Genomic DNA, 26319 nt, shown 5'->3' with positions numbered 1-26319 from the left:
TGAAATATTTCTTTATGTCAACATTTTCGTAGATTTATCGGTATAAAATATTATAAAATAAATGAGAAGAAATTATATCTATTCATTGATTTATTGTTGCAGAAAGCATCGTAAAATTGACAATGTTAAACTTTATTCGAAAAGTTCAATGAAATCGTAGCAATATTAATGTTTTTGAAGACGAAATGGTTCAGATACTTTTAAATCAAGATTAAACATTTAGATTAATGGCAATATTTTAACTATTACCTGACCATTTAGCGCTTGCCTCTCTTAAATGACATTCTAATTAGACATTTAATTGCTTTGGCAGAGTGTGCAATTCCAACTTCTACGGCCAGAGATTAGGGGACGATTAACCGAGAGAAGAATAAACTTGCCCCACATTAATTATATCTGACCGCACCGAGAATTTCCCGTTTTATGAGTTTCACTTTGGACATTTTATGGCAAAAGTTTTGTTAACACAAATTATAAGCGGAAGCGCCGCGCTGTGTCATAAAAGACGCGATACAAAGTGGTCTAAAAGGTGATGTTAAATTTTTGGTCCATTTGCAGAGCGAAAATTGAATTCTCCAATTTTCTCTTGCCATTATCTGGCAGACCTCGGAATCCCCGTCAACTCAATTGAACCCGGCTCGAATCGGCGACTACTTCTAATTGGCGTGGGAAACGCATCGAGTGCTCCAATAGCTTTAAAAGGTTCGCTGGCTAGACAGTTGCCTAATTTTGTGTAAATTATCGCACGAATTATGAGTCTCGTACGTGAAATTCTCCAAAAACAGCCAAGACAGCCAAACACATCGAAAAATTAAGTACGATAAATATCAAACAACATGGCCAGCAGCCAACAATTGCATCGCATTTTGGATTGTATGTTTTTTTTTGTCCGATCCGATCCGATCCGACACCGTCATCAATATTCAAGTTTAGATCCCCCAATTAGGCCAGAGGCAAGACGCCGGATCGAGTCCGCCGAGCCTAATCGCAAAGCCAATAAATATGATCAACTGCGAAAATCCTCAACTTCGGGCCGAGCGCAGCCAGCTGAGATGTCTTTGCACCTAATTGAGCGTGGAGCGGCTGAGTCAGCCAGTTAGTAGCCACCAGTAACTGGCAAAGTGACTTGAAAATTATTAATTGATTATCTATAAACGTTTTAATTGAAAACTGCAAAGAAACTTAATGAATGCAACGAAAATGGCATACTCTTTATGTAGGTAACATTTGGTAAACAAATATTTACATATCTCAAGAAGAGTGGTGATATGATGGTGATATATTTTTACCTTTATTAAATATTTGTTTGGGCCTATGTAGATATAATTTAAATCTAAATACAATGTTTATTGTTAAGAAGGTTTAATTTAAATTATTGAGTTTTAAATATAAATATAACTATTTTTATACAGCAATATCCCCATTTTAACTCGTTCCTTAAGTTTACTATCTGTTCCTTTGTAATTAGCTTATCGAATTTATTCCTTTATAACCCACAGTTTCCTACACTTTTAAAGAAATATCCACAAACTAAACTGCCCATATTTGTTCCTTTTTCTCAAACTACTTAAGGTCTTTTGAACAGTTTTATCCAATTATAAACTTTCGGTAATTGGCTTTTTACTGTCTTTGGCTTTTCTCCATTGAGCGATGGTCATTTCCAGTCCGTAATACCCACAGAGTTGGTAAGGGAATTCCAAAGACAGCCACTTGGCTCCTGCCTTTTCAATATTAAATTGGCCGCTGGTCAGCGTTTAGTCAGCCAGGCGTAATTATTGTTATTACCAAATTAAGTAGCCAATTTTTTCATCGTTTTTCCGTCTCTTTATCAGACTAAAGCCACTGTACTGACGACTGTAATCCGCCAACTACTTGGAGTGGTTGTTTCTCGGGTTTTATTTTTTTTTTTTTTGATTTCGTGTGTGCGTGGGGGCGAATAAGAAGTAGGCGAGGAGATTTACTCACGCTCTTGGTTAATTTTTTTACGATTTTGGATTTTCAATTTTGAGCACAAAGTCGTTGTGACCAAAAACCATTCGCAGGCATCATTTTCAAGGAAAAGCTTTTCATTTTTAAAGTGCTTGACTCGCATATGTTGCACACTCTTTAACCGAACACAAAACCGAAAAAGAGAAAAATCAATACAATAACGAGAAGGAGGCAGGTTGGCAAGTTGGCCAGCGCTAAGCCGACTGAGATTAAATCGAGCGCACATAATCATATTTAGCTTTTTGGCCACGTCGTTCGTGGATGTCAACTGCAGGCCACGGCTGGCTATTGTCGTGGATCGTGCTTCTATATCCCCATCCCCGGACTGCAGTGCTGGCCAAAAACAATGGCCACAGGCGCCACCATCTATGAATTAATCACGTTCATAATTTCGCTATCGTGTTGCGGTCGCTTGTTGTTCATAATTTCTTGTGTTTCTTATTTTGGCCAGGCTTTGTGCTTAATTTGCCTAAAAAAGGATAAAGGAGAGAGTCGTCTCTGGAGCCATATTGTTGCATAATTAGGCACACGATAAACACGGGGTGTTTGCTTTGGCATTTCTTGGCGCGAAAAGGCTTGTGTGTGGTCATGTTGTAACAAACCATTGTGTTGCAGATTTGCCTCTGCATCTGCATTGTTCGATATGGAAATGAGTTGGCTTGGACCAAGATTTATGATTGGGGCTTGCTTGATTTGGTGGCTTGTAGGTGGCTAACTACTTTCTGCACAATTTTGATTGCGGGTATCCTTGTTGGAGAGATTTCGATTAAGCGAATAGTCCCAACATTTTTTCGTATTTATTTTTTAAAAGATATAATTTATAAATTGTAAAAACCACTGTGAAATCAAAACGTTTATAATTAAATAATAAAGAATTTTGTTAGTTACAATATAAAAATAATTCGTTAGCCTTCAATCAGTTTACAATTTACTTATTTAAGGGATATTTAAGATAAAAAATTTTAAAGTTAACATTTTTAAATTCCGTTCTTATTCAGTTCAATGACATATCAAATTTATCCCATATGGTTTCCGTTGTAAAATCTGTTCATTTGCACTTACTTCATTTGGCTGAGCTTATCGAATTTATTCCTCATAACTCACAGTTTAGTGCTCCTTTAAAATTTGTGTTTGTGAAATTCTAGCCACACGATATGACAGACAATACACGTGCCAAACGCATATACTTCAATATCTAAATCTTAATAATAATATATACTATACACATGTCTACAACATGTCAGACAGCGGCTGCTGAAGGCCTATTTGGTGAAATCTTCATTAAATCAACTTCCAAGCGATTGCACAGAGGACTAAAGTTCATTGCCGTCTTCGTATGACTTTACGACCCGAAAAAAGTGTGCTCTTTTGTTTTCGTATTTTCAGTTTTCATTAAAATTTACGCATTATCGCATAAGTACTTGGGCTGCGGGTTTGGCGGGAGTTTTGCCCAATTTTTACCAATTAACGGCGGCCCAATCTCACGTACATCGGCCATGCGTTTGTCGCGTTTATCGTCGGTGGGCCAAAATGGGCGGTTGGCATGTAAAATGGGCAACTTGGGCGGCAGTTTCAATTTCGCGTCGGATTTTTTTATGGTCCCACGGCCTGTGCAGTGTGTTTGCCATATCGCGCCCGGCGCATATCAGTCGTTAAAAATGCCTCACATAATTTCGCTTATGTGCGTGCGACATTTAGCACCGACATTGGCTGCAGGAACGGGAGCAGGGGGAGCGGAAATTTGCAGCAGGAGTCCGGGACAGGGACTCGTTTCGGAGGTGGACTTAAGAGGCGTTGGGCCCGGCCCAATGTCAATTATTTTTAAACTGTGTGCTGAAAAAACGGGCGAAAGGGCATCGCCGGAACAGTGGCCCTAAGTCGCCGAAAATAAAAATACAATTTAAATGGCAAATAATATATTTAAAATATATAATTTATAGATTGATGGAACCGTAAATATCATTAAGAGCCCAAATGATTTTAAATAATTTTTTATAAAAATAAAACACATAATTTAAATTTGTATTTTGATTGATTTTAATCTAGCTTACAGAATGAGATTTTTGTATGTTAACAGCACGCTTAATATAGTTAAAATATTAAGATAATTAAGATAAATTAGTTGAGAGCGCGTAAATACCTTTAGGTTGCTTCCTGGTCTTTTAACAACCGTTGTACCACACAAGTAAGACCATCCTGAAATGTTAAATGCTTCACACTCAATAATTTAAAATTGCTGTTCTTGGTAATGCTCTCAAAAAATAAAAATTAAAAACCATTTGGCTTGGCATGCAGTGCGTATGCGTAATGCCAGAAGGTATTTGTGTGTGTGGTATGCCAAACATTTGCGCGGCGTTTCTGTGAGAGCCATAACCTTGCCAGTTAGCAGGCACCTGGTAATTGCTAACGGCGTTGGCGTTCAACTTGCCGTCGATTTCGAACTTGAGGTGGATGCACAGGAAGAAATAATGATATAATTTCTTAAAGTGCTAGGAATATAATTAGACCATTCTTAATTTTGTTATCTCTTAGGAAAATGGTTGCTTAGATATTGAATCAAAACCAAATTTTTTGTAATTTGAGTATTTACTTATTATAATGAATCGAAAGTTAACAATTTATTTATAGGCTATATTTAAAAAGTTTTACAATTTATTCAGTAAATAATGGTTTTCGTTTCTAACAAAGAAAACAATTTTTTAGCTGTGCATAAAAGTGGATGTGAACGATATCGTTGGCGTTGGCGTGGCGCACGTTTTGATTTGCAGTCAATGAATGTGCTCGTAAAGTCGTGTAACACTTTTGCTGCTGTTGTCGCTAGCACTGTGGTTGTCGTTACCCACTGCAGTTTTGGTCTTTTTGTGCATTTGCATTTTGGCCTTATGCCGGGGGCGAACGACCACCCACGCGATTCCGGCCAGTGACTCAGGTTTTCATTCATAAAAAGCGAAAAGCAACCCGGGCAGCGGAACGCAGGTGTCAGTCCACAGCGTATTTGGCATTCAAAGTGCAGCGTCTCGTTTGGCAAAAGTTCAGGCGAAAGACGTGCCACCAAATCAATCGAGGACCGGCAGGGACATTTATTCAACAGGGCGTTGCGGAATCGTTGTGTTAATTGCACAGTAAACCATTCCGCCCCTTCCATCGACTTTCCCCATTTCCACGCGATGGCCTGCTAACATTTGTCAACTGGGTTACTGGCTGCATGCTTTTATTGCTTGTTAATTGCCCAGTAGAAACACAAACAATAACACGCCCATGCCATGCACCTGCCAAACCTCTGTTCATCCGCCCGACTGGCCCAAATGTAATCAAGCTGGGAGCTTTTGGTGGTCAACTCGTTGCTCGATGCTCGTTGGCCGATGGTCAATGTTCCTTGTTGTTCCACCTAATCCGAAAATTGCCTTTGGTTGCGTGACACGAAGATGGAGAAACCCCTGTGCTGCTACACCATGAATTAAAATGAATTTTATAAGTTATATTATTTTTATAGAATAAGATTTATATAAAAATTTCGTATTTAAATATAAACTTTTATAAATAGTTTTTGTATAAAACTCAAGTTTGAGCAAAAACAACTTTAAATAAAATGTATGATTCTTACCAACAATACCTACGTTTAATATTATTAAAAATATTATTTTATTCGCAAAAACCATATGTATTTGCAACGACTTTTATCTTGAAGTTCATTTTATAGTTGTATCATACATTTTATAGATTTATTTCGTGAATTTAATTATTGTTAATTGGTCCATGTCTAATATTTGTAGTTTAGAAGCTATTTACAACTGTAATAAAATCACGTAGCCACCTCGAATGTTAATGTTTGTAGCCATCCAGTGTTATTACCTGTCCGCCTGAATATTAGGCAGAGGCGGTGGTCGAATGGGGCGTGGCTGGGAGGTAGGTAAGCCGTGGGCGTGGCAATTTTCGTTGTAAGTACAACACATTGCACATTTGTTTGGGAGGCAGTGCTGGGGGAAATGGTGACAAATAACTTGGACGGTCCGGGAATCGAGAATCGAGCACCATGTGCCCATGTTGTGTCTGTGCATCCGTGTCTGCATTCTGCATTCACAAACCGAGCCAAGCCTCATGTGTGGGTGGGTGCATTATGAGATTTATGCGCAGTGACAGGATGGCTGTTGATTAATTGAACTTTAATGAAAAGATTTATGTGGTTTCATTATTAAAAGCCAACTGGGAGCAGCGGCAGACAGGTTATGGCCAATGGGTCTAATTGCTCTGTATGGGTTTTAATTGCACTCGTGTCCTGACAGAAAAGGCTTTTCGAGCTATACATATTCAGAGAAGTACCCCATGGGCCTTAAAAATAATTGATTTCCTAAACCCTCTCTCTTATTTTCACAAAAGTTATCTTTCATTTATCATCGAAACTGGCAAATTTCATTAGCAATTCCCTGCGTGTTGAGCAAATTAAGTCTTAGCTCAGTCATATATCATTGGAAGTTAAATCTCTAACTCATTATTCGAGCTTTTGCTCCACATTAAACAAAGACTTTGGACCCAAGGCAGCAGCGCCCAACTAATTGATATTCTGCAGTGATTATCGTTTTGAAATTTATGCGACAATATGTAAAATATTTCTTTTAGCTGCTCGCGCTTCATTGTTTCTTCAACAAATTGCAATTGCAGCGGATTGTGCATATTAATTTTACCAGTATCTGACGTAGTCACATTGTTCTTGCCGTTCGCTAGTGGCACGAGCCGCAATTGGTGTTGTTGCTGTAGCAGCTACTTAGGCGCCGGATCAGACAACTGGAACAATGCACTTTCAAATGATAATTGTTACAACTTTTATTGCTGATACTGCAAAACAACTGTTGCCACTGCTGCTACTGCTGCTGTTGCCGGTTGCAAGTTGCTAGTTGCTTTTGCGGCAGCAACATTTGTCGACTGCCTGGTTTGCCATTGGTATTATTATGATTATTGCATTGTTATTGGCCTTTTATTGCCTCTGCACTCGATTTTCTTGTCTTGGCAGCCCAGCAAAGCGGAAGACACTGAGGTATGCTAAAGTAGAGCTGTCATTAGTGTCACTTCGCCAATTGTTTACGGGCGCACGCTAAAAAAATAAAATGCTTAAAATTAAATTTAACTTAGTTTCATCTTAAAAAATTTGCATTTATGGTGATTTTGAACTATTAATAATTATTTATAAAAGAGCTTATGTTATAATTGAAATTAAAACAATAATCAAAATGCTATGATTATTAGATATAATAAGTAGGCATCCAAATTTTCTGAGTTATAAATTAGTTTTTTGACATACAAATTGCATTTAAATCAGCTTTGTTTGCATCTATAATTTTTTTTCCTGTGCAAGTCCTGCTAAAATTTTCATCATAAAGCTTTTTTGTTTGCCGTTTGATTTTTCCGGTTTTTTTTAGCAGGCGCTTTTCTTTTATGAGGACTTTGGGGCAGCAGCAGTGAAGCACCGTTCGTTGTTCTTTGGATGTTGTCGACCGACATTGTTGCGATATTGTCAGCGCATGTGGGAACACCAACAACGGCGTTTTGTTTGCAAAAGCGTGCCAGGCCAAACATAACCGATGGATGACGAGGAGGTGGAGGTTGTGGGAGTGAAGTATGGCAAAAAAAGGTGGAAAAGGGGGCGGGGTCATGGCCCTATCCCGCCCTGTTGCTTAGACAAAACAAAACGTGGCACTTGGACACGATTTTTGCCGTATACGTCGGCCGTGTGTTTGGGTTTGTTTTGCCAAAAGTTTTTGTTTTTTGTTGGCTGTCCACTTTTATTGTTTTGCGGTCTGCATATTATATTTGGTCATTCCATGTTTTACCAATATCGAATTTGATTTTTTTCGATATTCGTTTTTATTTATTGCCGCTGTTTTGACCATTTTGGGTCAGTTGGTTATTATAAATTAAATGTTTGGAGAATATGTGAGTTCAAACTCAAAAGCAAAAGTCATTTAGTTGAAGGCATGTCCACAGTGAAACTTTTTTAATATAGAATTTGGCGAAGCTTTAAACGTCCAAAATAACTTATTGATGGGATGGTCTTAGGAGAATAAATCAAATAAGTCAGATAATTTTAATATAACACCGGCTGTCTTTGATGAGCTCTATGATGATCTCACGGGTTGCCCACATTAAACTTGATTGGTCTTTGACTATTTGAACATTCCTTGCCAACCATCTTGATAGCAGATCTCATTATTTCCATGCTATTTTGTTGCCATCTATCTGGAGGCGATAATCAGCTTTGGTAACTTGTTTAGCATACGCAATTATATATAAAATTATATCTGAATATGTAAATACTTGTGTATGTTTGATATTTTAGCTGTATAATTTCGCATTCATGGCTGGCAAGCTCTGGCTCTGGCTAATTGACACTTAACATGGCTTGGAGTATTTTGAAGTTAATTGTGTGTCGACGTCAACGATGTTTCCACCACTCTCCTACGTCCAACAGTCAAACACAAGTTGGTTTGCCGAATTTTGTGTGCTTGTTTGTATTTAAATTGCCATGTCGCTTGTTAAGGTATTTCTGCCGCTGGTTTCGTATTTTACTGCATTTGATAGGTATTCTGCAGATATACCTGCAACTGCACAATAATTGTTCGGCAATATAAAACTACAATAAATTAAAGCAATTTGATGTCCACGTTCTTAATTTCCTTTCCTTAATAATAACTAACATAAAATGTTTGTGTATTAATTAAAAAAATTGACTTTGGGAACTATTCGCCAGCTTTAATTTAAATTAAAAAATTACAATAGTTCGTTTGAATCGCAGGTTTTCATTCAGTTGGTCATGTCATGTCGGTCATGTCATCCTTGCCGAATATATTTTTGTTTGTTATTTTCATTTTTACAGCCTTCTGCCAACCATATTTTGTGATGTATACCTGCCGGGTAACGCGCTTTTGTTTTGTTTATCTTTGAAATATTTATTTATTTTTGGCTTTTATTGCTTTCATTTTGTTCGACCAATTTTCGATTCCAATTGAAAACATCTCTTCAGAAAATGAACAATATGAAGCATGCAAAATATTTGACAACTTTGTTCGGCTTGTGTTGCCAGACTATGTTGACCAATAACTGAGACGAGTGCAAATAACTTGACAATTTTTTTCATATGAATGTTAGGTTGTTTTTTTTTGAAGGATGGAAAAACCAGCAAGCTGGACAAACAAATTGTTTAAGTTAAGTGCTTATAACTGGAAGTGTGCTAATAATTGGATGTATAGAGTTTCGTTGGGTATAAAAACCGTACAAAAATAACTATGGAACAAATATGACTTGTGCATTAAATATAAGGTTCTCTTCTAACACTAGGAATTTGAAAGAAAGAAAATATAATTAATTTATTCAGTTTCATTTGTACCTTTATTCTTTGGCGTAAATTTGTTTTACAAAAGCAAACCTGTAAATTACTCATTAAACTACGTACTTGCCGACGAATGACAAATGGAAATTTTCACAGAAATGGTTTAAAATGTAACCTAGCGCTGGCATTGCGATTTAGGAAACAATTTACCTCATTGCATGTTTAGAGATGCATTAATAATTAAAATGTTTCGCATTAGTTTTTCATGCCACTCGCATGTAGTCAGCTCGAATTTCAATAAGCACTCTAATTGTTTTTAAGTGTTTTTCCAGCAACAACAACAGCAACCGTGTGCAACGCAAATGAGCCGTAATTGCATAATTCTAATTTAGCGACGAGTTCTAGGCACCAAAAACATGTTGACGTGCATGTGTGACGGAGTGAGTGTGGGTAGATCTGCAGTAGTGTGAGTGTGCTGTCGAGTGTGTAGTCACTCATTTTACTTAATAGCTCACTGCAAGTGCAGGTCGTTGCTGCACAGGAGTTGAATTTAAGCCAGGAAAATAGGTGGCGTTTGGTGGGTGGGCTAGTGCATAGGGTGCAATGGGTGGTTTAATTACCAAAATTGTGCAGAGTGTGGGTGAAAAGATGTCGAGGTGTCGTCGGAAAAGTTTAACGAACTCGCATAACGCCCAGGTGGCGGCAAGTGGCAAGTGGAACCCAATTCAACACAAAATGTTAACAAGTTTTCCTTTTGATGTCGTGAAAAAAAAATGACAACCTAAATCAATACATGAAATCGACTAAAATGTTTTATATCCAATTAGAGCCTACAAATTGTTACGATTCGTTTTAATTTTATTAAAAATTGGGAAAGAACAATTGAATTAAAAAAAAAAAAATACTTTAAATACAACCCTTTTGTAAATTATAAATTAAGACGTACTTACGCATCAATAGAAAAATAAACAAAAAATTAAATGTTATTATATTTTTTAATGTTAATAATTTCTTTACCTATGTTTTAAATTAAATGTCAATAAAACATATTTGTTTACGATCGCATGCTGTTATAGACGCATGCTTGTGAACCGACCTTGGTAAATTATCGGATTTAAATTTGCAACTTAAGTGTGACACTTCAGTGTCACCTGTGCCGCAGATTGCATGAAATTGAAGTGGACATAAATGCATATATATATATATAAAGGCGTGCTGTTTTGCGGATGAGTGTGCATTTAAATCCTTATTGCGACACCTGCACAAAGCAAATACCAATTAAAGGCTTTTCACATGCAGTCCCATGCCAACTTTTGAATGGGTTGCGTGGGCGTTGGGGGTGGTAAGATATTTGTGTGTGGACAAGGAGACCACACTTGCATGCCATTAAGTTGCCTCGTCCCCTACTCTCTTTGTTACACACAGAAAAACAAAGAATACGTTCTTCAAATTGTCTTTATATAGTTTTATTAAAACTATAAAAAAAAGTCCATTAACTCTTAGTGTTGGTAAATAGAAACTATAAAACAAACTTAAAGACAATAATAAATTTGTTATACAGAAAATTAAAATTAATTAGTTGTAAATATGTTTAAAGATTATTTAAGAAATACACACAGAAAACCTAACGGTTTACAAAATAATAAGAGATACTGATTTTAAAAATTAATTACACTGCGATTATTCATACAAAAGTATCCTTTCCCATAATGGAATTGATGTAGTTTTATTTTGAGAGTTTTAAGGCAGTGCTGTGAAACAGCTGGATATATTTTCGCTCCATGTAGCCTTATCCACTTGAAAACGGAAAACAACAAATTTCCCAACGAGTGGCTGACCGTGTCGTGCTTGGTCAAGTGCAATTTGTTTGGCCCGGTCAGTCCGCCACGAAGGCCCAAAGCTCGGAGATCGGCTTACTGAACGTCTCCGGCGAGCAGAAATGGGTCGAACCATAGATGCGGATGGCTATGGTCGACGCGAGCGTGGATTCAGCGTCCTGTTCTGGCAGTTCGTAACCCACTTAAAGGATTACTGTGCCAATTGCACACTGGCCGGTTTCGCTTACATTGCAAATTCCAGGTGGGGGTTCAAGTCAACGCCGTTTTGGCTAGTAGCCGCAATCTGAGAAATTTCCTTTCGCTTCTGCATAGGCTGCATTACACAGAGCGCGTCTTTTGGCTGCTTTGTGTGGTTATTTCTTCACTGGGCTGCTATATTCTGATCGTGGACTATCAGCGGGATTTTCCCTCACGAGCTGTCAGCATTGTTTACGAGAGTCTGCCACCGTTTTCAACCTGGAAATTTCCCTCTGTCAGCGTCTGCGAGTGCATCCACAAGTATATACTTGTTAAGAAATTGGAGCAGTACATTGGGAGGTTGTGATTAATAGGTAGGACGTAAGGTCTAGTCATGTAACGTCTGATCTTTTTTCAGTTTGGGTGGCGACTTGGATGGGGATTACCCTTACGATGTAGAGGTCGGCTTATCGACTATTCTATTTCCCCCAACATACAACGAGGGCTCACTGAAGGGCACGTGCCCTACCGTCAGGAAATGCCCTACATGTGCATTGTGCCCTAATGGGAATTTTCGTCAAATCCTTAATTGGGTGAGTAGGTGTTACAAGATTGTGTTTTATTTAATACTCATTTATTGTACACCGTTAAAAAAACGATTAGTTGTTATTAGCGTGTTTTAGTGTGCTAATTAAATTTATCCCATAATTTGCGAAAATTGAATGGCTAATTGACAATTAAATGTTTATTGGTTCGCTGATGTTATTATTTTTTTTAACTGTTGCTCATTGCTATTGACGTTATGAAAAAATGGAATTTCCTTCAGAATTAGTGCAATGACAAACAATTTTATAGCAATGATGTAACAAGCATATATCTTAGTCAGGGGCTGTTGCTCCCGGTTGTATAAATTATTTTTCATTATTTTTTCAGTATGGAGCCAACTGCTCGGACGTATTGGTCGAGTGCAAGCTCTCCGGAAAGGCCTTTGACTGCTGTCGGTACTTTCGGCCGCTGCTCACGCCCTTTGGCCGCTGCTTTATGCTCAATTCGCTGCAGAACAACAACCCTGGCTCGAAACACTGGCTAAACACCGATTTGGATCCGTCCCATCAGGAAGCTAGACTGGAGTTGATTATGAATACGGCGGTGCAGATTCATGTGCTAAATGCGGAGGATATTCCGCACACGGCATTCGTGCCACCAGGAGTTCTTCTCACGATGCCGGGGCAGGGAAAGTTGATCCAAATCAACCAGGTGAGAATAGTAAATGATCCGGATGTCAAGGAGGTGGAGCCAAAGATCCGCAGCTGCCTTTTCCCGGACGAGAATCCGCCATCTAGCGTATACAGGGCCTATAGCTTCAGCACCTGCATCACCGAGTGCGCCAGGAAAATCCAAATTGAAGCTTGCGGATGCGCATCGTTTTTAATGAATCCGACGGCCGATCCACGCTACCCGGACTGCAATCTTGAAGGTTTCTTGTGCTTGGAGGCAAATAGTCTGATGAAGCCGGATTCCAAGCTGCTAAAGAGTAACAACAAGGGCAACAAGGATAGTTGCGGTTGTCTACCGTCCTGCAACGATGGCGATATTCAAGCCATTTATGAGGGCCATTCCACGTGAGTCTCTTAAGGGGATTGATTTATCTGGAAGTTATTACTTGTAACCACTAAAATATAACCTACTAAAGATATCCCTAAGTTTATTTTCATATTTTTATGGCTTTAAGAATTTCAAACACTACAAATTGCTCGCATTTACTTTCAAATTCATTCATTGCTTAATATTAAATCTTTGACAGATTTAACAGGGACACACAGCTTCGCAACGTAACAATATCTATGCCCGCCTTGCCCACAGATCAGTTTCGGCGACAGGCGATTCGCACGCGTCTGGACGTGGTTGTCTCCATGGGCGGCATGCTGGGACTTTTCCTGGGGGCCAGCATCCTCAGCGCCATCGAGTTTGTCTACTATTTCACGGTGCGACCCCTGACCAACATGCTGCGGGCACGCTCAGTTCGTGCGTAATTGGTCAACTGCCAGCGGAAAATCGAACACCACTGCAAGAAAACGCCACGAAAAAAAATATTCGCAAGATAAAATACCACTCAAGAAATTATACATATTTTATTTTATTTTATTAGAAAACATCATCAATTGCAAACAACGGCTTTATAATACTGTTTTTATTCCGTGTTTTCCAAAATATAGAAATCCGGGACATTTTGTAGCACAAGTAACTTACTTTTTTTCTTAAGACGATCAAAATAACAATTTTTCCTTTTAAATGTATAACGAAGTTTTATAAAAACTAAGATGAGCAATACATTTTGCATTTATCTAAATGAACCATTTTAATCTATTATTTTAAATAATTAGCCTTAAAAATATGCAATCAAAAAGTGGTTAAAGATAATACCGCAAATTTAAGAGTGTATTCGAGGAGTTAAAAGACAAATGGCTTGCAAAAGAAGACTACAATACATTCTCCCGAGTTGGTTGTGCCTTGACCTCGGTCACAAGCGGCGTATGCGCAATTTAAAATTTTTATTAAATATTTGCTCGGCTTGGGCACTGCAATGCGCATTAAAAATGCAACCATGGCATGCCGTCAGGATGCCAAGGATATTCGTAGCGAAAAGCTATGCCTTGCGAGCCAAGTGTGAAACTGAAAATCAATGAAACTCACAATTTGCACAGTCAGCAAACGCCTCTTGGCGACAACTGCAACCATTTCGCACATATACATATATATATATATATATATATAGATATATAGATATATACTTACCGTCGTGTATAGTATGCGGATATTGCGTCGCCTCGGATTTTGGCCACCTCTCAAGCTTGTTAGGTTTTCCATTGGCCTGGTCCTTGTTGTTAAGTTTTAAATATTTAAAATTGCACAACAATAAAAAGGTGGGCTAAAAGCAAACGAGAGAAATGTAATCACATTAATTCTCTGCCCCAGGCCCTTTCCTTTGCCTTTTGCCTTTTTGGACATTTTTGCTTTTGGCCACCTCGACAAAGGTTAATTAATTATGCTCTACACCAATTAAAGAGACACGAAATGGGCCTAAGCTTTTAGCGGCTGGAAAATTCGAGTGTAATGGGCTCAAAGTGAAATGTTGCACACTGTTAGAAGTGAGTCGTTGGGAATACTTGAAAAGCGCATTTGAAAATAATTAAATATTAATTGGAATTAACTAAAAGCAAATATAAAGAAAAAACGAAACAAGAACCAATATCTTTAAAATAAACATTGTAATTTAAGGTACTTATCAATCTAGAAGTTTACTTTAACACCTATATACAAAAGCAGTGGCTTAGTTTCTGTAGTTTAATATTTGAGGCTTATTTTGTATCTATATTAATGTATCAGTCATTTATAAAATTATATATTAACTTGAAGTCCCAAAAAAAATACTTTCTTAAATTTTGGCTAGCAAAACACATCTTAAAGTGCATTAAAAGACTCCATATTAAAAGACTCCATAAACCTTAGCCAAACAACTTTTTCCACTGAAAGGACCGAAGGAAACGGAATAAAAATCTCTGACCGGCACTTGCCGCAAACTCATAAATAATACTCTCGCCGTTTCATGCATACATATATTTATATTTTTTGTTTCTTTGACTTTCTTTGAGCATTCCTTTCCATTTCATTTTATTCGCCGCCGGGACTTTGCCTTTTGCTTTAACACATTCATGTCCCGCTCTCGTATTTATGGTGCATTTGTATTTGGCTTATGATGGAAATCCCCCTCGCTCACTCAAAGGTTTTCCCCGAACAAAGCGACCAAAGGGGAAGGGAGGTCAAACGAATTGCCGACCCGAGTGCAGTGAAAGTGTAGCGCCAGCAACAATGTTAACCGTATCTGTCCAGAAAAAGTTTGCCAGGACATTGTTGCTAGTGCCTGGGTGTATCATTTATCAAGCTCAGCGAAAGAAAGGGGGAAAAATGACGGAAGGACGACAAAAATAAAAGCAAAACTAAAACAGAAATAAGGAAACGAGAACATTTTTGTCATGTTAAACTGTCAGAGTGCGCATTTAGTCATTACTTACGTTTTCCGCATTCCGCTCGCACTTTTCCTTGGCTGTCAGTCTCTTGGAATGCAGCACACACCCACATATACCTCCGCTTGTCACACACTTGGGCGAAATGTAATTAAAACTTGCCATGCAAGTCTGCGGTTGAGCTTGGCCATTAGCATAACGCTGAAAAGTATGCTACGCTACGTTATGTATAATTTAAACGAAACACCGCATCGTCATTTATCAAAACGGCTCGCAAAATGTTAATTATTATGTTTTATTGCCTCGGCAAGTCAGAGAGCGGAGCGGCGGTCCCTCTTTGGTGATTTTATTTCAGCGTTTGCCCGTGATTTAGCCGGACAGTTTGAAATATGCTGCCGGCATGTGGTCGGTTGACCGGGCCAAAAAGCCAGGATTGCGCCGGCAATGCTTAAATCATTCGCCATCTGACAGCCGCACACACCAGACTTTTATGTATGCATATAAATATAATTGTATAATGCCTTCCGGTCATTGATTTAAGCGGCGCCAAAGAAGTTGGATGCCCCGAACAAGTTTGAAATAATTAAAATTCAAATAACTTCATTAAAATTTAATTCGAGTGCCAGGGAATTGCCAGTAAGTGGGAAGGCTCTTGGCTGCATTTCAATTGCAGCAATTGCGAATTGCGATTGGCCAATGGGAAGCGCCAAAATAAGCAATTGAAAGCGAACTCCTCCTGAAAGAAATTGTCGAAAGGCAATGGCGAAAGCGAAGGAAAACTTCAGTTTTCTTCCTATCCAAGTAGCTGGGGAAATGGTAACTATTTTTCAATTACCTTTTTCGCACGCACGTTTGCTTAGCATTCGGTTCCTTTGAGCAGGGTATTTGCCAGCGATGGCAGCGTTAAGACATCCTGGGCCATGCGCTTACTATTGAAGTACTCTATTGACAGTTATAGCCTGGTTCTTTCTAAGCATATTCCAATATGCATATTTTTGTTTATTGAAATTACAATATTTTCTCACATAAGAAGGCTTAAAACCAATTTAAATTAACAGAACTTTATATGAAATAGAGAATATCAATTTCGTCTAAATAAACATTATTCAATTGTTATGCCAGCTCTTCATTTTCGCATTTATTTTCTATCGCATTTTTTGTATGCCATCTCAATGCATATATACACAGGAAAAAATATTAATAGTTTTAGGTCAATTTTCTTAACCTATTGATAAGTTTAATATGTTTTTTTAATAACGAAATTTACTGTTAATGCTAAAAATAATAAACCAATTTAATATAAGACAAGCTAAGTTTATTTGGAATACAATTTTAATACTGATGTAAATTCACTTTGAAGAAATCAAATTATATTATTAATATAAAAATAAAAAAAAAATAGGTTTTTAAGAATAACTTAAGCTGCTGCTTAATTTTGAATTTAAGATCACTATTTTAAAAATTAAATTTGCTGCTTGTCATGTCTATTTTGAAGCGTAGCTCAGTTTTTGCCATGTGCACACATGAACATGGATGGGTGTGTTAAGTGTTTGTAGTTAGTAGTTTTTCAATCAGCGTGGCACGCCCACACATCCACAATACCGGAAACGCCCCAGCAAGCTGGCTCAGTGTTAACAATTGCCTTCTCTGCTGGGTAACGCCATTTTCCCTCTTTTAAATTTCCCCTAAGCGGAAATCTATTTAAATTGAATTCTATTCTTCGGGCCTGCAACTCATGCTGAGGTACATCCTTGTGTCTGCTTCTTGGGTTGAAGTTTTGAAAACTTTTTGCCCAGCAGATCGCACTCTACGCATTGTGAATTATATTAAATCCTTGGCTGGCATTTCCATTTCAATGGATAATCATTATGAGCGTGAGCTGCTGTTTCTTCTACGGTCTCTGCTGTTGCTGACGGCACTTGCTGCCGCTCAGCATTGTTGCCATGGAAGCCATTTTGCAGCACCCAATCCCCATATATTTATATTCGTACATATATATACGGATATATGGATGCCCGGACGGACACATACATGCTTGTGGATATTATGCATTTTTCACACATTTGTGTAGCATTTGATTGTGCTACGTCTAGGTGTAAATACTTGCCTCTGGCATTTGCACAACGTTGCACAACGCAGCGTATGAGTAATATTTATTCACGCCCTGCCTTTGTCTGCCTTGATGGTATTTGTAAAAGTGCGTCTATGTGAGTGTGTGAGCTAGAGCATTCAGCATATGCCAAGCATAAACATAAGCAGGAAATTCATTTTTCATTTGTTTGCTTAAAAAGTTTCGAGCTGAGTTTCTGAGCGATGAAGATGCTGCTGCTATCGCTGCCACTGGCTCTGCATTATAAATATTCATTGTACGCCAGTGTGCCCGAGAAATGCACTTATTATACACAAATTAAGGCAAGGCATCAGTTTTTATCTTTTCTCGTTTCGTTTTTGCATTTTGTTGTTTTGTTTTTTTGGGGCGAGAGCGACTACCAAAAACAAATTTGAAATTCCAACTAACGCCCAACGCGTTGAGTGGAAATACATTGCAATTTGCTTTGCCAAGGCAGTTCGACGGCCTTTCTAGCCGCAATGTCACACAGAAAACAATAAATTAATTTATGTACAAGGTAAATAGATAAGGTATTTGATATAAACTTAATTATTATGCTCCCAACACTAACTTTAAAATGGATTTTTGAAAAAAATATTAGACTTTAATGTAAAACTAAAAATAATTTTTATATTTACTAATTAATTGTTTTTTTTTTCGGAATCATCTGAATTAAAACGATCTACTAGATCTAAAATGTTACATATAAAAACGATTGAAGTTTACAACTTCATAAAAACTGTACATAAAAACTTTAAGTTGGTCGCTTAAAAATTCACACCTTTTAAGATCCATTTTTTTCTCTGCACGTTCGTGTTGTTCAGAGGCCATAAAACATCAGCTGTTTAACGCACGGCATTTCGCAAATTTATGTCTTCAAAAGAGTTGCACATGCACAAAATATATACTATATGAGAAAAATGAATACATGGCAAACTTTATGGTGGCGCTTATGCATATAGCCTGGGTCCTTGAGACGTGCCGTCTGCCTACTGCATCCCGACTCCTTCTTCCTTTCTCCAGCCCATCGTCTGATGGCAAAGTGCGCGACTTGTTTTGGCAAGTGTTCTCTATGCCGCTGTTGCTGCTGCCAGAAAGAGTTGAATGGCTCAGCGACAGGATGGATAGCTTCGCTCGGATTTTGGGCTACTATCTCGAGCCGTTGCTGTTGCTGCTGCAAGCAGTTCTTCAAATATTGACTAGTTTTGAATGTGTTATCCAACTACTTGAGCAAGATACGCTCCAAACTTTCTAGTTGTAGCAGTCGCGTAGGACAGGTGTATTGTCTACCGCATATTGCAGTAGCTTACAGAGCAAAATTGAATCTCTTAAGTCTTCGACAAGGGTTTTATCCAACGCAGAAATAATATCATTTTCAGATAAAAGATAAAAATGCAATTAGGCCGAAAGCAATGTTTTTATTCCTCTGAAAATATATAAGCTTGCAAGTGTAATAACAATGTTTTCATTAATTAACCTTTATTATAGTTGCGAAAACACTGATTTTATGAAAAAGCAAAGCACATAGCTGTTGGCCATGTGGGTTTTATGCCATTCTTTCTTTTTGGATTACATTTTATAGTAGTGGGAAAAGCCGCCTGACTGGCATTCCAGCCCAAAAATATTGTCACACACCGTAAACATTGCAAAATAATGCCCAGCAGTCAGTCAGCCAATCTTATCGCTCCGGCTATTAACGCAGCAATTCGTGGGAAGCCAAGTTAAGGCCGACAAAGTGTGCACGTGGCCACTTTGATAGGCAAGTGTTGACGTGGCATTATCAGTGTCAGGGCATCATCATCGGCCGGCTGTAAACTACAAGGACGATTCAAATCCAAAGAAAATAACCACGACAAATGTTTGCACGTGCTTTACCTTGCTCCATAAAGCAGGCCAAAGCCAGAAGCCAGAAGCCCAAAGCCCCGAAGCCGCACAAACAAATCCCCCATGGTCTTGGGCTGACTATTGGTATCTGGCCGAGTCCTGGCATTTAAGTTGCGCTTACCAGCAACAAAAAAATGGCGTTGAGCTCCTGAATATAAACGCAAAAGTGGTTTTTAGGCCTTAAATTGGTTGTCCAATTTATGCGTTTCCTCGGGTGAGGGCGAGACGAAAACGAGAGCGAAAACGAATTCAAAAACTGGAAATTCGTTGGCTGAAGGGCCAGCAAAATTGTTATAGTGATTTTTGCGGTACCCCCTTCTTTGAGCACTTGTCTTAATACCTAGCACTAGGTATATAGGAATTTAAATGACTGATAGATGAGAGAAGTGATAAGCCAGTCAGTATTTAAAGGTTGTATAGTTATCCTTGTACCATTTTTTTTTTATTATATTAAACAGCAATATTTTGTGAATAAGAGTAAGAATAAAGTGATTGAGAAATTGGTATCTAATAATTTTCAATTCAACTACCAACGGACATTGTAACCAGTTTTTTAACTGTATGTGTGTCACAAATTTAGGGCAGCTAAAAATTGATTTTGTAGAACTGAAAACCAAAAGTTTGAGTGTTATATTTTCTTAAAATTTGTAGAGCGTTTCATATTCGAATCAAAGGCTCTTCCTTTTATTCCTCTTTTTTTCTAGATCGGTTACTAGTAAGCAACATTTCATGGCCAGCCTGCTGATAGCTTCTTTGCGAACCAACGACGAGCATGTCGACTCGGCTAGCACAGAACTTCTGGGATTAGAAATGATTTCTTATGGCTTCCTGCCCTCCCAACAGTTTTACCATCGTCTGGGATGCTTTCTGCTTTCAGCCTTTTGATTTATGTTGACATGCTGTGGTTGTTGTTCCCCAACTCGCTGTTTTTTTAGTGTTGCCGTTGTTTTTGGTATTGGTGTTGGCTATGGCATCAGTTCGATTGCCAGGGACCAAGTGCACGCCTCAATGGTCAGGTGGTTGGCCCACAAAAAAAAAAGGGGCAAATAAGGGGGCCAAGCGAGCCAGCAGCGAGACCTAACCAAACATTTCTTGGCAAACACTTGGCCATTTTTCATGGGGTTCATTTCATTTGAGTTGCTTTTTATTGCCAACCAAGACGGCCCAAAGATTACAGTGGAAACAGGTGAAAGCAAAAATAAATTTTACCAAATACAATTAGAAATATATATAATTTAGTTTATTTGATTTACTTTTGGGGGGATAAATACAGAAACAAATTTTAGCTTCCAAACATATATTTAAACAGTTATAATTAATTTTAAAACTATCTTTTAAAGACTTAAAATCTTCTTCAAGTGGTTATTTTCGGCAAATAATAAAACTTTATTAAAAGTTAACCATCAAAATTTAAATCATATTGATAATTGTAAAAAGTTTGCATTAAAAATTGAAACTTTTCAAAACTTGTTTTTTGGCGTCAAGGCTTTGCAGCAAATATCTCATCGAATTGTTTACTTAAAAAGTAAAACAAAAAAACATGCTAAATATATTTATTCACACACAAACCCACTGTGTAACTCAGCAAACGAATCTCTGGCCAAGTTTTGGGTGGCACACGTTTTTGTGGTTCACCTCGGCTTGGTTCGTTTCGGTTTGGTTTGGTTTTGTTCGGTCCGGTCCGTCTTGTGGATCCTTTTTCGTGGCCGCCTTGGAATGCCCTCGAAATTTGTCACAAAAATGGACAAGCGGTGGACGAAGCAGTTCGAGGCAAGTCAAAATGGCCACCGGAAGTGGGTGACATTGTTGCATGTCCTCGTTGTTGCTGTCGCAGTTGTTGGTGTTGTCAATCGCAACCGCATTACATGTCAATTACCGCATACTAAACTGTGAGAGGGCTTACGACAAGCGCGTCCCGAGTGTCTCAAATGTCCAGAATGTCCTGAATGTCTTGACTGTGGACTTTTCAGGATTTCACACTATAATACTGAATGTCTGCGGGGGGCTTTGAAGCTATATTTTTTTTTTTGCAGACAGTTCGAAAAGAGCTGAATTCGTGGCACACCAGTTTAATTTATGGGGCTCGCAGCTATTTTGGCTGCCAAAGCGGAAGTGCTGCTGTCAATAAGGATTGGCAGTCAGCATGCGGGTTGGTTCAGACTTGGGTGCCTGCCCTTCCCTTTGCGCTGCCAAATCCCAGTCCTCTTTTTTTTTTATTTCCCTTGGCCTTTGATAGAGATTGACAAATGCGTGCGTGTTGGTGACTTTTAAAAAAATTCTAAGCTGCTGCGGGTCGGCAAAAAAAAGAAAGGAGTGAAATGAAACGTGGAAAAGTGCGGTAAAAGCGTAGAGGAGAACCGTAAATAATGCGCAAAATTTGTTAAAAGGACAAGCGTAATAAATCCTCTCAATGGCACATACACAATTTCCTGATAAGATTTTAGTGACTGATATTTAGCGTTAGTGTTTGCCGGCAGGCGACGTCAAAGAAATCCTTTTCGCAAAGCGGAAAAATTAAAATTTATATCAAAAGTTGCTGCTGACTGATGGGGGATGTCAGTGCAAACTTCCTGCTCGGAAATCTTCATTTTGAGTGATATGAACGGGAAGTTATTGCCTGGAATACTTGCTTGATGGGACGGGTGGGAAATCGTTGAAATTTTTTATGTTATGCAGGACTTCATGACATGTGTGCATGCTCGGAACTGTTAAAGTTGCAAATCTGTTTGTTGCCATACATTTTATGTAGGTACACAAAAGAGTCTCTATGCCTTGGCAATTTTAATACAACTTTCATGTCCTGTAAAAAACACTATATTTACCCGAAGTTTCGTTAACTGCTTTTTTCAAAAGCAAAGCTAGCAGGACCCTTGGCTATTTGTTTTTATGCTTCAACTGCTGTCTGAATTGTTGGATTTCAATGCCAGAGGCCCGAATTTTGTTCATTACATTGATTAACTGAACTGCAAAGTTAAATGCTCTTAATTATGTATGTACTATTTATTTTAGCTACGTCTATCGAGTTTTTTTTTGCTTTACTTATTTTGGGACAAGTGTCACAGTGTGTTTATTTTAAGTTTGCAACTGCTCTTCCTTAAATTCCCAGTAAAATATTTACAATGTTTTGGAGAAGTAGTTCACAACAACTCGCTCTCACATATTCGATGCTTTTTACAAGCTGTCAGATACTAATGCAACTATCTGGAAGCTGCCAATTCAGTTCAACGTTGAAACGGCGCTCGGGCGCTTTGCAGCTGCCTGTCTGTCATCGTCATCGGGATACCAAACCCAAACCAGGGCACATCCCGACCAGGTGAGTCGGAGGTTAGCCCCGTCTCTGGATACGGCAGGTTTTCATCTCTCTTCAATGAGGAAAAATTCACTTAAAGATCCAACTTGAATAACTTTGACACCCTCAATTACGAACCACACATTCAAAAATCTTTTTCTTCAATTCTACAAGGGCTACTAGTTAATTTATAGGCCTAGCTGTTCATTTAATATTGAAAATTATGAAATAAATTCTCTAGTAGTCTGTGCGTAAGTGTTCGTTGGTTTTAAATGCATTTAAAACGTTTAATTTAGTAAGACCATTAACGTAAAACATTACCGAGTAACACATGGTTTTCAGGGGTTATGCCTTCATGCTCTTTCCTTTTCAGTGTTTTTTTCGGTGAAAAAATGTAATTTTCTATTAAAAGCATAGAGTTTTCGAAAATTTTGAGCGGCGCAACCAGTGAGTTGTGGCAGAGGGGGGTAACTTGGCCAACTAACTAACTAACTAACGGTCTAATGCATAATTTGTCTGAACTTTCGGGGCCCGACACCACGGTAAGGCGTTAAAGCCCAGGCGAAAACTGTTAGATTTGCTGTGGCTTTGTCCTGGTGCGGTAAGCCCCAAAACTTTGGCATTGAATTTTCCATTCCACTCTGCGGCTTCACCCGTAGTAGATGTGTTCATTTGATTTGAATGCGAATGAGCCTCGCCGGAGGGAAAAAAGGCATAAAAGTTCGCACATGAACTTTTCCCACAGGCAGAAGAGACGGCATTAAAAACTCGGATGGTCATAAAATCCAGGTGAACACGGCTCTAATAGTTCTCAGTTCTCAAGTATCTGTGCGGTATCTGCACAGCGCTTCCTCATCCCATCATCCTATTTGCCATATATACTACCACTCTCAACCTTAATTTATGCGTATTTAATAGAGTTTTTATTGTTGTTTGCAGTTTGCCTGGGAAGTTTTCCTGCGTCTTTGATTGAATATTTATGCATGACACTCTCTCTTCCCCATTGTATGCGTAAGTTTGGCTATGAAAATTTCTGGTTTACCCCAAAAACTTGTTTTACAATTTTCCTAATGGCCTAGCTACTTGCTGAATATTCAACCAGAGGATTCGATTCGTGACCGAGTTTTGAGTTGGGGGCACTAATCCCCGGATTAGGTTTATTTTTTTAGATTCAGGCTATGCCGGGTCACGTTCCTATCGCCCCGAATCTAAATGTCACCGAAATCTTTTGGGTAATTGAAAAGTTTCAAACATCAGCACATACACATTTTTCCACTCATTACCTTGGCATACTTAACCTACTTCCTGCCCCACCCCCTTTTTAGGGCCGGAATCTCAGATTAAATTGGCGCCTAAAATTGAAATTACCGAAAGTGCGTGGGGAAAAATTAAATTTCCTCTGTGCAAATATTTGAAACTAATTATACCCAATAGACGCGGGTGCGAGTGGGGTAGCCCAAAGTAACTTGGAGATGCCACCGGTTTTGAAGACGCTGTCACTGTACATCCGCTCGTGATTTAGAAACCATCTAGGCGCATACACATTCTCCAGCTCAGGTGACAGCACTGAAGAAAATATTTTAATCCGCCAACAATTACTTAAATTAATTGTTGGCGGATTAAGATAATAATATTTATATTATAATCAAACTCAATGAAGTTTTGGATACAAATAATATGTGTGATTTAAGTGATTTAAGCAGCTATTAATTTAAATCGAAATAACCTATAAACATTTCTATAAAATAGTTCAAAGTCATGGTACCTATTTAAGTTCATAGAATAAGAAAATTTTGTAAGCTAGTTAGTTTTATAATTTTAACTAGTTTTTCTCCTGTGGAGCAGCCAGGGAAACGACATTACACTTTGGACCTGGTTTTTGGGTTATAAACAAAACACGCGTGACTTCCTTTCGCAGCCATTAAAGCGACATATCCTTTGCGAGAGCGTGTCTCATTGCTGCTGTTGCTCCTTGAATGATGAGCAGCCAGGATTGGGGGGAGAAAAAAAACCAAGCAAAATGGATTTAAATTGTTGATTAGTGCTGGAATCGCAGGAAAACAACTGACAGCACCTGTGACTCCCGTACGCCTGTGTGATTTTGAAAAATAATCATAATAATGACGGGCATTGTTGTGAAAATTCCGAATGCAAAACAGAAACTAAGGCACAGGCAAGCTGAAAAGCAATTTGTACCCAAGTTGGGTCTTACCACTCACCGTTGAATATAAATATATGTATACATATATAAGACCCTGGCACGCACGCTTATGCCCTGCATTATACTTAAGCTTTATGTTCTTACTCCGCATTGTTTTCGTTTCGGTTTTAAAAATTTCATGAACTCATTGAGACGTGTGAAAAGGTATCTTGAGAACGGTGCCCAAAGATGGTAATCCTGTTTTCGGCCAAGTCAGCGCCAGCGACAGCAGATCAAAGAGTCTGCTAAGGGGTCCGGTAAGCAAATTGTGCCAAAAATGAATTATTAGCGCTCGAAAAGTATGAAAAAATGTTGGCAGTCGGCCGTTTGTCGAAATTGCAGGCGCAATTGGGAACCCCAGCCGTTTTCCAGACCAACCTTTTACTGTGCTGCTACTTGGCTTCTTCTTTTTGTTCCCAATTTAGTTAAGAATTATGGCCCTAAGAAATGAAAATGTGTCTGCGTCGAGTTTTGGGGTTTTCGCGAAAAGCCAGACCTCGGGCATTCCCAGCATAGCGGAAACGGGAAAAACTTTTGTCGTAGATGCCTCGGAATAAATGAATATGTTAAGTTTGGAGAACTCTAATAAAACTGTATTTGTTTTGCGGAATTTCAAAATAGATTTTAGGGACTTTAGTGGTAACACGAGTTGGCACTTATCTTATACATTTATTTATTTTCAGGCAAATTGTTTAAAAATACTTGTATTTTAACATGAGTAAGATATATATTTCGTTTAAAACATCAATCAAAAAAGGGAAGCATAGCACTCGCTTTTTATTCTGGCATACCCTTATTTATGGCTGTTTAGTACTTTGAATAGGTGTTGCAAAGATTGTTCATATTTGCTACAGTCTACAGGAGGTGAAAAATTCTTTGACAGAAACAAATGAAAATGCTGATGCAGTCATTTGCTAAATTGAATTTCTCGAAGTCATGGCATCTCACATACAAAGACGAATTGTTAGTGTTAATGGAGACAAAAGTCTTGACATAATTTCTAATTTCATGTGAATTGCATTTGGATTTCTTAGTATGTGTGTATGTATGGCTTACAAATATTCGAAAACCGAAATTGTCAATTTTCGCTGCCGTGGGAGTGGTCGGAAAATGGAAAATGAATTCAAAGGGCAAAGTCGGTGCTGCGGCGTCTTAAAATTGCATTTGCTTTTGTTGATGAAGTTTCCCCCAACTAATTATGCCAAAATATAGCTCGAAGGCCGAGTGGAAAAATAGGGGGAACATTTCCCGAAAAGAGAGCCCCTGGGAAATTCTCTCTTTCTCTGGGAGCGGAAACGCTGGGTGCTCGTGCTAGTCGGGTCCTTTTGGTTTTCTGTGTCAGTCGGTTAGCAGTCAATGTGCGCGGCTGTTGCCAATGCCGATATGCCTGCAAATTAAAACGCCACATCTGCAGAGAGTTGGGAAAGTGGGGGAAAATGGGGAAAACTGTCGCATATTAATGACACGCTAGGCAAATGTGTCATTT

The 26319-nt window shown here is 38.5% G+C and overlaps 1 protein-coding gene across 1 annotated transcript; it reads left to right on the top strand.

Annotated features, from left to right (window-relative positions):
- The first annotated feature begins 11211 nt into the window (after positions 1-11211).
- On the top strand, positions 11212-13427 carry LOC128264453 (degenerin del-1). Its single transcript, XM_052999921.1, has 5 exons — positions 11212-11389; positions 11461-11685; positions 11744-11918; positions 12259-12947; positions 13130-13427. Exons 1-5 carry the CDS (start codon positions 11250-11252, stop codon positions 13356-13358), a joined length of 1458 nt encoding a protein of 485 aa, XP_052855881.1. The 5' UTR covers positions 11212-11249; the 3' UTR covers positions 13359-13427.
- Positions 13428-26319: the final 12892 nt, after the last annotated feature.

The sequence above is a fragment of the Drosophila gunungcola genome, chromosome 3R (assembly GCF_025200985.1).
Source record: "Drosophila gunungcola strain Sukarami chromosome 3R, Dgunungcola_SK_2, whole genome shotgun sequence".
In the NCBI taxonomy this organism is placed as follows: Eukaryota; Metazoa; Arthropoda; class Insecta; order Diptera; family Drosophilidae; genus Drosophila; species Drosophila gunungcola.
Note: the sequence above shows the minus strand (reverse complement) of the source record. Positions and strands in the feature narration are given on the sequence as shown.